Source organism: Filicampus tigris, chromosome 12, assembly GCF_054856515.1.
Source record: "Filicampus tigris isolate MCC_2025a chromosome 12, RoL_Ftig_1.0, whole genome shotgun sequence".
Lineage (NCBI taxonomy): Eukaryota > Metazoa > Chordata > Actinopteri > Syngnathiformes > Syngnathidae > Filicampus > Filicampus tigris.
Window position 1 is genome coordinate 11,743,720 of NC_141228.1, and position 11,876 is coordinate 11,755,595.

Sequence of the window (11,876 nt, forward strand, 5' to 3'; positions counted from 1 at the left end):
CGCTGTGATCCAAACATGGCTGAGGTGGCGCCTGTTGAGGCTGTGGTCAACATGGAAGATATCCCAAATAAAAAGGAACATGTGAGCAACACAGATAGCCAGAAAGATGAGAAGAAGAAGGAGGAGAAGCCAGACGCACAGAAGAAAAAGGCCGGGGAGGCACACGTGAACGGCGTAGAACACAAGGGAAAGGACAAAGCTAGTGGCGATAAGAATAGAAGAAGGAAAACCGCTAAGGTTGTGGAGGAGGAGGAAGCGCAACCTGACACAACTGAAGAAAAGAATATTTCTGATGTCATGCTTAAAAAAGAGGTGAGACAGCCATAGAGTTTTTTATCATTCACATTAACCAATCACATATCCTTCCGTTGTCAAACTACAGAAACTACTCCGATCCAGAAAACTTGTAGCCAGAAGCTATGTGCCCAACACGAACAAAGACAAGGGCGACGTGACGGGAAAGTTTGAGGCTATGCAGAAGGCCAGGGAGGAGCGCAGCAGGCAAAGGAACAGGGATGAGCAGCAGAAGAGGAAGGAGCAGTACATCAAGGAGAGGGAGTGGAACCGCAAGAAGCAGCAGGTCAAAGCCCGATATGCCCACTAACCTGCGAGTGTGACCCGCATGGCATGATGGATGAGGCACGGCCCGCTGACCAGGCCGCCACGCTCCGTGAGACCCTGCAACATACTGTATAACACAAATCATTTGCTCTCTGTTGATATCATAATATGTTTTTGTGTTACATTCACATATGCACGAGTTAAAATCAGACGGTTTTATTTTGATGATATAGGAACCAAACAGGGTGTCTTAAAAGTCACTGTACACTTCCTGTTTTCTATCTTGTTTCGGGTATCATTTGGATGCACGTGAGGCTAATAGCGGCAATTGACAGCATAGGCTTTTGCACTTTTTGTAAGCAAGTTAATATAATCTTTCCCCTGGCTGTCCACCTGACAGCAACGTTTGTTGATGCTAAGTTCCAGTGCGGCCCTCCAGACAGACTTTCCCTGGCATTGCAGGAATGCCTGCCCCACGAGTTCAGTGTTTTTATCAGTAGTTGTGGTTTGTCAAGAACAGATCCTGTTAGGAGAAATTTTCCATTGACAGTGCAAATCTTATTACGCGTTGGAGAAGTGTGATGGCCATAATGCTTCTGAAACTGGCGCTGAACTGCAGTCCGGGGCATAAAAACATCTTGCCATGTAGCAATTTTACAACACTACACCAATGTCAGTTGGTGACCCATGGGCAAGGATATGCATACAAAAACCTTGAAATATAAACTGTCAAATGCTGATTGCTGTCTCATGTCGGTCTGAACAATACCTAGAATAAAATAGAAAAACGGAAGTGTACTGTGACATTTGGGACACCCGATACAGTACAACCCTTGAATACACACATGATGAATGCATGAAGTGCTGAATTGCTCACTGTACTATCTTTAGTACAGTATAATCCACATCCCAATTGTCAAAATAATAATCCATCCAGTCATCCAATTTCTTTAGCGCTCTTCCTCATTAACATTCCCTTAGCTGGAGCCAGATCCAAATGGCTTAGGGTGAGATGCAGGGTACCTCCTGGACTGGTTGCAAGCTGATTGCAGGAGACTTATACCAGAAGATAAAAAAACAAAAAACAAAACACACTCACATATGGACAATGAAGAGCCTTCAATGAACCTTCCAATGAGCCTTCCAATTGAAATATATTGATTAAATAAAACATTCACACTCAAACCCATGGACAATTCAGAGCAGGGGTAACCAACCTTTTTGAATCTTAGAGCTACTTATTGGCTGTTGATTAGTGTGAAGGGCTACCATATTTGATACACTCTTCTGAAATAACAAATTTGCTCAAATTATAATTGTAATAATATTAGATGTTATTATTAGGGTGAAGGAAAAAAAGCTGCTAACTCGGCTACGTCGACCACCAAAGTTGGTTGAAACACAGATTTCTGACTCAAAAAGTGGTGGGCGGGTCGAAATTACCTGAGTAATCAATGCATTTATCAGTAGGATAATTAATTCTAAAAAGATTTGTTAATGACAGCTCTAGTCATTATTAATGAAACTCATCATGTCTCTTTCTCACATTTATTGGGAAACAGATAAATACAAATATGCATCTCTTCATTTCTATACATCTCTACCATTGTTTACATTTTCAAATGATCAGTGATACAACATTCTGAGTTAATCACAATGCCCCATCACTGGTGAACTATTTTTGGAACAGGTCCGCGGGCTACTCATGTGGTCTTTGGGTCTACCTGGTGCCTGTGGGCACCACTTTGGTGACCCCTGATTTAGAGTCTTCTAATGAAGCATGTTCTTGAAATGTGGGAGGAAACCAGAATACCTGGGGAAAAAACCATGCAAACACAATGAGAACACAAACTTCACATGGAGGCGAGATTCAAACCACAAACCTCATGAATGTTTGGCAGATGTGCTAGCCACTATACCACTGTGCTACTGCAAAACTCAATTATCTTATTTCTCTGAATTTGCGGTGTTTATTAAAGAAAAAAAACCTACACATTTTTAAGAAAAAAACCTTAGCAGATTCGAGTAGAACCAAGATTTATGAGAGGCAAACAGCACAGGAGTAATAACTCGTTGATTGAATAGTTAGAGATCACGAAAACTCCACACAGGAAGGCCTGAGCCGAGATGGGAACTACTATAGTGCTTCCCTATAATAATATTAGTTGAAGTAACAATAAATTAACCAAATACATTTTAACTTTTTTATTTAAAGGCAAACATCACACACCATTATGCCGACTTGTCCACTCCAAATAGGTAAATAAAACCAAATTAATACAACTATAATATGTTGAGGTGCCTTACGCAGCTACATGAGTGGGGGAAAAAAATATAAACAACTGGCATAACAGACATGGACACTGGCATAACAGACATGCGTGCGATGTTGAATAAAAAATTTCCAGATTTAAAATTAAAATGCCAGAGATTAGGAAGTCCTGTTGAGACAAACTGCGCCTGAGATGGGCGGTGGTGAAATAAAAGCATAAGTACACTGGGATGAGAGCGGATTATCAGTGATACTCAAGCAGAACAAACGCCCATGTCCCCTGCCCTTCACTAACTGGCCTGGCTGGACACACACAGTATGGTCATCTGCTCTCCGTGCAACAGTCCAATCAAAAGCCCACCTACACATCACATGACCCACTTATCATCAGGGATTAGGCCTCTGTTCTTGCAGAGAGCAGCATGGCTCCCAAGCGATCGAGGAGATGATCCCATCTAAAGTGTAAACACTCACTCCTTCTCCGCCTGAACCTCGGCAGATAAAAGAACTTCTTGCTTCCAGCGATGAGGAGGAAGAGGTGAAGCCGGCAAAGGTGGAGAAATCCTACGTCCCCAAAATCACAGGTGAGACGCTCTGGTGCCAAAAGAAGTGGAAGGTGAGATAAGATGTGAGCTTGTTTTCTTGAATCCCCAGGTAGTGTAAAGGGGAAGTTTGCCGAAATGGAAAAACAAAGGCAAGAGGGGGAGAGGAAGAAGATGGAAGGTGTGAGAAAGAGGAGGGAAACCCAAGACAACATGGAAAAAGACAAAATCAAAAGGGAATTGGCCAAGAAAGCAGCTGAGGTAAGTACAAATTGAGAAAGTGGAGCTTGTACAAGCTGGCAAGTGGAATCTGTAAGGACTCACATAACTCTTTGCTGCTACATGGATGAGCTATTTCAAATCACATTTAAGAGTCAAACGAAAAATGGCTTACTTGGCATACATTTTAAACAGTATATATTTAATTAAAAGCAAAGGAATTTTCAGCAAAAGCAAATCAAATGTGTTTGCACCTTCAGACAGTCTGCAATGGTTATGTAACGGTGCCAGACAGTTTCAGACAAGCCATAAACACGCTACATCTTTGTCCTCATTGTAGTTCAGCAACACATTGTCTCATATTAGATTACAGCAGTACACAATAATACTAACATGTTCATGGGAATAGCTGCAGTAAATTCTCTAGTAAAAAAAAAATCTCAGGGTTAATTAAAAAAGAAAAAAATGGCTTTGAAAGTGACTAATTTGACAATCCATCCTGTAGTTTTTGTTGTTTTATCATGCAGACAGACTAAAACTGTTAAAACAACCATCTTTTTTTAGAGGTATTAACGCCAAGAATAGAGATTTTATTGAAGAAAACAGAACCATTGAACATACCTATCCATCTTTCTTCTCACTATCGCTTACATGGTTTCAGTTTTCTTTTCTTTTTTAAAGTCACCCAAAATGATTTTTTTTAGGATAGGAAAAGCTTGAGAGTGCGCTCATGGTTCTTCACACACAGTGACCGTTTTGCACATCCAATTTTAGCTTCATCTATTATTGTCTCCTGTGTGTCCTGCTTAGAGTTGACCTGGTCATTGAGAAACAAGTGGAGCAGCACTCTCGCAGTGCTGCCAGGTGTAGACAGCATATGACTGGCAACTGTTTCCCACACCTCCTAGTGGCTGTAGACCTCCTTACTGTGTGACCGAAATTAGACTGTGTTATCTTTGACTGACACTCTGCAAATGGCCACACCAGATCGACAGAGTTAACCTCTCATCCTAACACTCTCAGCCACACAACTATGTGTGTGACTGACTTTGCATTTATAAGTTGAAATCATTGTTTATATTCACTGGGTCTAAATCAGGAGTCACCAACTCCGGTCCTCGAGGGCCCCTATCCTCCATGTTTTAGTTGTTTCCCTCAACCAACACACCCGAGGACCGGATGAAACAATTCGTTTAACATGCATATTTTTGTAATGTGGGAGGAAGCCGTACTACCTAGAAAGAACTCAGGCAAGCGCATTTTTGAGATTTAAACTGTGTGGCAGACATGCAAACCATTAGGTCAACGTGCCTAACAGTGTTACGGAAAATGAAATCACAAAATAAAATAGAGCCATGTTCATTTGATGAACCTGTTGACTTGTGACTGACAGAATTATTGATAAAAACTGTGAATTATAGGAAGGAGATGACACCACCCTGGTACGTGTTGTTCCTGCTAAACCATCGCGAGCTCCGGGCAGAATCAAAATGAACTTTGAGGACATAGAGAAGAGTCGAGAAGAGGAGCTGAAGAAGTCAGCGGAGGAAGAGAAGAAGAGACGCTACGATGAAAACAGACGCTCTTTCCGCGAGGCCAAGCGCCGCTCGATTGTCCCAGAGGTTGGAACATAAACAAATGAATATTCAAGCTTTACTAGCACAGCTAGCTTCACTCCTTCCTTCTCACCATTTTTCTGATTAGGAGGAGGACGATAAGCCTGTGGAGAAGTTGCAGGTGTCTCCGGGAAAGTTGAAGATGACGTTTGAAGAACTGGAAAGGGAAAGGCAGGAGCAAAAAAGAAAGCAAGCTGAGGAGGAAGCCAAACGGCGCCTCCAACAGGAGAAGAAAGCTTTTGAGGAGGCTCGGCTGGGATTGGTAAATGTTTCCAGATCTTACTACAAATATTACTACGGTTCAGAAGTTTTGTTCAAGATCTCATGAAGTGGGTGTTCCTGATGTTGTGGTCAGTGAGTGTATATCTTCTGCCTGGCTAAAACATGCTTACAACCTGTTTGCGTCTTTCCAGGAGGAAGATGAGGAAGGCACTCAGGCACCATCTCCGGACGACAAGGAAGACTTCCGACCTGGAAAATTGCGGTTGAGCTTTGAAGAACTTGAGAGGCAACGAGTCGAGGAGGAGCGCAAGAAGGCTGAGGAAGAAGCCAAGAAACGAATGGAGGAGGAGAGACGAGCTTTTGCTGAAGCCAGAAAGAGCATGGTAAGTATTTCTTGCAATTGAGTACAGCTAAAGTATCATCAAAGAGGATGGATGGTATTAGCTAACACCTGAAACGGGTGTTCCATGTTTATACTGCTTTTTGGGAAGTGCCCTATGTGTTCCTGTACACAAAGGTTTCATAAAGGCATGCTTGGGTAAGTTTGGTACAGAAAAACCTGACCATCAACCACCTTTGGAATAAATAGAAAAAAGATATGGCAAGCCAGCAGCAACATCTCACTTCCATTTTTTATCATTACGGCTGTTTGAGGTGATTCCGTTTAGGGCTCTTGAGCTCTTCTTAACCAAAGTTGTATGTATGTCTATGCCAAATATGTCTCGGTGAGCTAAACCTTACAGAGAAAGCTAGTGTTCAATTAAGAAGTTTGCCCCAATATTTTAGTCCATACGGTGTAGACTAAAGACTTGCCGTTTAAGTCTCATTTGCGTTGTCACGCAGCTTGTTGACGAGGATGACGAGGCTCTGATGGCCTTACTGAACCTGGAGGGCAGCAAACCTGGAAAGATCTGTGCCAGTTTTGAGGATCTGGAGCGCCAAAGAAGAGAGGAAGAGCAGAAGAAGGCAGAGGAGGAGGCCAAGAAGAGATTGGAAGAGGAGAAGCGGCTCTTTGCAGAGGCACGCAAAAGCATGGTAAGTCCACATGACCAAAGACTATGACTGTGTCTCTCATTACCTTCTCCCTTATCACTATAAAAGATTTTTTATATAGTGGACTAAATAGTTCACTCATCAGACAAATGAAAGTTTCAAATGAGAGTATCAGACATTACTAATGAACACTGTTAAATCTGTCCTTGCTTTCGCATAATTACAACATACCGGATCAGTGTCATCTGGGTTACCTTTTATAATAAATAAATAAATAAATAAATAAAGTATTGTTTTAAGATGAATGTATTTTACAAAATGTATGTCCATCCTCGTTACTACATCGACTGTTACTTTTCAAAATTGCATTGTTAAATACATTGAAATCACCGTAGGGGATAACTTGGTGTTTACTCACTACATATCTGAACAGCACAACAAAATGGCTTACTTGGTATATAGGGCACTTTATAGCGGATGGTGAGGGCTTCAGAAAACAGCCTATTGGTGTGTATGTCTAGCTTCGTCCCCACCTCGATCTGCCTATTAAATGGCTGAGTCACTACATTGTTTCATAGCTTGGACAATGAGCCTATTGTAGGCCTGCTGTTTTATTTTATGTTGTTTTAACTGTTTAATTATGATTGACTAATTATGGCTCTGTGCTGGCGGTTGATCTGCAAATGAAGTTCCCAGCAGAAAAATAAAGTGAATTTGATTTGATTTATGTTTGGCTGATACACAGACACTCTCCTTATTTACTTATAAATTCCAACCTTTTTCTGGAAAAGAGCAGAGAGACTTCTTTCATTTATAACTAATTGTTATACATGGACAAATTAGACACTCAGTATCACGTCAACATACTTCAAATCAATCTGCTTCATACTAATACCTGTGTTTTATTCTGATGGGCTCATATGGTCTACTTTGTATTGCTGTTCCCTTGTCCAAATTATTTCTTTAAGAGCCCCAGCCTGGATCAGGAGAACTCTGCATTTGGCGATAACACAGTAAGATATTTCTACCAAATAAACAAACAAACAAACAAACAAACAGATTTTACTTAACGGTATACAGTGGCATATTTATAGTCACACTGCTTGATGATCATCATTTATATGATGATTAGAGTTTCATCATTTACAAATGCAGCCATTTACTTGACCGTGCTTTCTGTACTTTTAGCACTGCTACAGCCACATTATTTTATGTGGCTCACGAAAAATTGGAAATGCTGATTATGAGATTGTTAGCGAAGCATTTTAAAAATAAATTTCACAATACAGGTGCATCTCAATAAATGTAGTTCTTTTATTTCGGTAGGAGAAATACTTCACTCTGTGTTTAGTGAATCGGTATAATACTCTATATAACTTTCACTCTTTAAATTGAACTACTGAAATAACGTTTTCCACGATATTCTAAATTATTCAGATGCACCTGTAAACTTGTGCTTGCCGTTAATTCTTATTTCATGCGTTTGCTGGTAAAAAGTATACTAATCAAATGCAGGGACTTTGCTCTTCAATGTCTGACTTTGGATATTTTATTAATGTGTGTAGGTTCTAGATGACGAGGATGAATTAGTGAGGACTGAATCGCAGGAGGCGCTACACCCAGGAAAACTGGAGATGAACTTTGAGGAGCTGCTGAAGGAGAAGGAGGAGGCCGAAAGGAGACGCAAAGCAGAGGAGCGCAAACAGAAACTGGAAAAAGAGAAGCAGGAGTTTGAACAACTCCGACAAGAGATGGGCGAGGTTAGCCTCAAACAGAGTTGGAAATATACACCGACAAACTATATTTTTGCCATTTTCATTTAATTTCCAGTAGATGTGAAAGCTAGTTGCCCCAGTACTTTAGTCCAAACATGAGGTCGAAGGAACGCAAACGAACATTCATTCCCTATTTCACAGGAAGAAGTGAATGAAAGCGCCAACGTTGTAAATAGTGAGTACGAAGAGCTGACCAAGCTCAAGAGGACTGGCTCCATCCAGGCCAAGAACCTGAAGTCCAAGTTTGAAAAGATCAAGCAGCTGACTGAAGAGGAGATTCAGAAAAAGATTGACATGGAGCGAGCGCGGAGGAAAGCTGCCGATGATGAAATTAAAGAGAGAGAAGCTGAGCGGTTCCAGGAGGTATGAACACCTGCAAGGTGTCTAAATTAGTAGTGGGGCAGTGGCGATCAGAGGAGGTACCATGCATTGGAAAAGGGGTATAACAATTCTCCTGTTTGCAAATTTTTAGGAGGATGACGAAAGCCAAATATCTTCGGCCCGAGGTGAGGAGTCTCCATTCAAACAGAAGGTGGACATGCGAGCCAGGTTTGAACAAATGGCCAAAGCCAGAGAAGATGAGGAGAGGAGGAGGATAGAGGAACAGAAGCTACAGAGGATGCAGTTTGAACAACAGGAGATCGATGCTGCCCTCCAAAAGGTACCATTTTCACATTCAAGAAATGTATGTATCATGAATGCTTTGACGGTTGGTAATTGTTTGTTTCATCCACTCGCAGAAAAAGGAGGATGACGTAGAGGATGAGGCAAGCATCGTCAATGGCTCCTACGAGGACGACGAAGACCACGCCAGGTCCGGCGCCCCGTGGTTCAAGAAACCTCTCAAAAACCAGTCCGTGGTGGACTCTGAGCCCGTCCGCTTCACCGTCAAGATCACCGGAGAGCCCAAGCCGGAGGTGACCTGGTGGTTTGAGGGAGAGATGCTCCAAGACTGTGAAGATTATCAGTACATCGAGAGAGGGGAGACGTACTGCCTCTACCTGCCAGAGACCTTCCCTGAGGATGAGGGCGAGTACATGTGCAAGGCGGTGAACAGCCGAGGCACGGCGGCGAGCACCTGCATCCTCACGATAGAAAGTAAGACCACCCTGGTGTGACTGCATGCCTGCATGAAACACCTTCTGGCAGTCCAGCCTCATTTCCGAAGTGGATTGCATGCTCCTCTTCTTCGTTAAAGTGGGAGTCAACCCAAACATATTTTTTTCAAGAATATGTTTCCAGCAGGCCCACTAGTTGAAACGCGGCATTCTGATAAATATAACGTTTGTGGAATAAGCGTTAATGCACCCGTTTTTAGCCATCTCCGGGGGCGGCCATTTTGTCACTTCCGTCAACTGAAAAGGACATCACAACTGCTCAGGGCTCAGGTAACGACCAACCACAGCTCACCTGTTTTATGAAGCTGAGCCGTGATTGGTCGTTACCAGAGCCCCGAGCAGTTGTGATGTCATTTTCAGTCGATAGAAGTGCCAAAATGGTCACCCTCAGAGATGGCTAAAAATGGATGGATTTTGCTGCTTAACTCATATTGACGCTTAACGCTTATTCCACAAACGCAATATTAATCAGAATGCCGTGTTTCAACTAATGGGTTTGCTGGGAACATATTCTTGAAAAAAATATGTTTGGGTTGATTTCCACTTTAAATGAGCCACAGGTAACAGGGCCTCTGTTTCTGTTTTACAGCTTATGACTACTGAGGCTCTTCCACCTGCTGAAAACCTTTCCTGTTGTATCTCTTTAAAAAAAAAAAACATTTGTCCCTTATGCTCAAACAACAGAGGGAACCAAGTGGCAGTATGCTTGGCATTCCTAAGGGAGGCATACACATGAACACAAAAATGCAGAATGTTTACTTGTTACTCGGTCGTAAAGCTGCACTCCCTGTAAATATAGGGTATGACCTGTGCCAAAACACCGACAATATTCTTGTATAATCAGTAGTCTCATAGGTTTGCCATGTTACTTTAATCTCCTGTCATAATTCTAAATAGTTTAATCAATGATGTGGTTGTGTCTTTTTCAACATACCAGCAAATGTTGTGATGCTCACCTCACGTGACAGTGACATAGTAATCATCACTTCAGTACAAATCCACAGCAGTGAGGTTCGTAACAGATATGATGACATTGTCGAGCCTGTGGCATATTGTAGAAAAAAAATGTGTGCATCATTTTACGTAGTCAAAATGCTTCAATTATATAATCCTCTGTAATGCCCTTTTGTCATCTTAAGTTATTTTTACCTGTAATACTCTTGTTAAATTTGATATGCAGTTGTGCTGGATGGTAGGTAACTATTTCACGGTTTGACAATAAAGAAAGCCTACGCTTGCATTCTTATTTGTCATACATTATAAGAGATGTTGTAATAAAATGAAGAACAATAGCAGAACTTGGTGTGCTTAATTATATGGGAAAAGCCTGCAAGAATCTTTTGACTGCATGGTATGGAGATACACTGTTGCTATTTACAGCGCTGAACATATATGAATACATCACAACAGATGTTTGTGTTACCTTTCAGAATCTGTACTTCTAATAGGCCTAAGTGACTACACTACAAAATAGTCCTACAAATGTGGACCATTGACTGTGAATATGATTTGCAAATGTGCACACAAGATGTACAACAATCTGCAATATTTAGCATCTCATGTGGCAAAAATGAGTACCCCCAATAAAATACCCTCTATCCATCAGTCCATTTTTTTACAGTGCTTGTCCTAACTGCAGCATATCCCATCTGAATTTAGAAAGAGGTGGGGTCAACCACAGGGCATAGGCATACTGTACGTAAAGAAATAACCACTTACACTCACATTCACAACAATGGGCAATTTATTGTGTTCAATTAACCGAGCATGCATGTTTTGGGGAATGTCAGAGGAAGTTAGCGTAGCCACAGAAAATGCATGCAAGGTTAAGGAAAACATGCAAACTCCATACAGGAAAGTCATGGTTCAGATTAAACCCTAAACCCCGAACTTCACAACTGTGAAGCAGAGGTGTTAACCACTCGTTCACCATGCTACCCTGATAAAAGTGTCATCGCGAAGCTGAATCCACCCATCTGTATCTTAACAGACTAACAACAAGAACTTAAAATTTGGGGTGTTGCTGGACTAATTTATGTGTAGCCGTGGGAACCAAGCAAACATTTTTAATAAGATAAGCCATTTTTACCCTTTATTTTACTCTTTGAAAATATAAGTTTTTTAATTGTTTTTTCAAGAGATTGCTTACAAAACCATAAAGGGACTGCGGAAATTCAAGACAATATTATAAAAAAGATGTATAGTTTGCATTTATAAAAATGTATGTGATGCTATATATAATAAGAAATCACATGTAGTATTAGCAGTTGTTAAATAAAACATGTATTGCTACTGCTTGAATACTGTATCTTCATTTTTCCAGGTGTATGAACGTACACATTACATTTAGGAGATAAGGGCACTGCCATATTTGTATCATCACCATGGTAACGTACGTGGGCGCGCTTTACCCAGACGTAGCTGAGGGCGCTAATTTACAAGCAATATATCGTTCTCTTGAATACATAGTAATGCAATACGTATTAACACAAACTGCAACATTTTTAGTTCTCCAGATTGTGGAAAGACAACAGGAACCAGGATAAGAGGACGCGCAC

General features: G+C 41.3%; 1 protein-coding gene across 1 annotated transcript; it reads left to right on the plus strand.

The window, feature by feature from the left end:
• On the plus strand, nt 1-9,474 carry nexn (nexilin (F actin binding protein)). The gene is made up of 13 exons (XM_086047463.1): nt 1-312; nt 383-580; nt 3,333-3,417; nt 3,488-3,636; nt 5,016-5,216; nt 5,299-5,472; nt 5,624-5,815; nt 6,276-6,467; nt 7,394-7,438; nt 7,991-8,185; nt 8,342-8,563; nt 8,673-8,861; nt 8,941-9,474. Exons 1-13 carry the CDS (start codon nt 16-18, stop codon nt 9,316-9,318), a joined length of 2,517 nt encoding a protein of 838 aa, XP_085903589.1. The 5' UTR covers nt 1-15; the 3' UTR covers nt 9,319-9,474.
• The last annotated feature ends 2,402 nt before the right edge of the window (nt 9,475-11,876 follow it).

Excerpts from the sequence above, each read along its gene's own strand:
- nexn (XM_086047463.1), top strand. The coding sequence starts at position 16 with ATGGCTGAGGTGGCGCCTGTTGAGGCTGTGGTCAACATGGAAGATATC. Across the intron at positions 3,637-5,015 it reads TGGCCAAGAAAGCAGCTGAG|GAAGGAGATGACACCACCCT; the intron begins GTAAGTACAAAT and ends TGTGAATTATAG. Across the intron at positions 6,468-7,393 it reads CAGAGGCACGCAAAAGCATG|AGCCCCAGCCTGGATCAGGA; the intron begins GTAAGTCCACAT and ends TATTTCTTTAAG.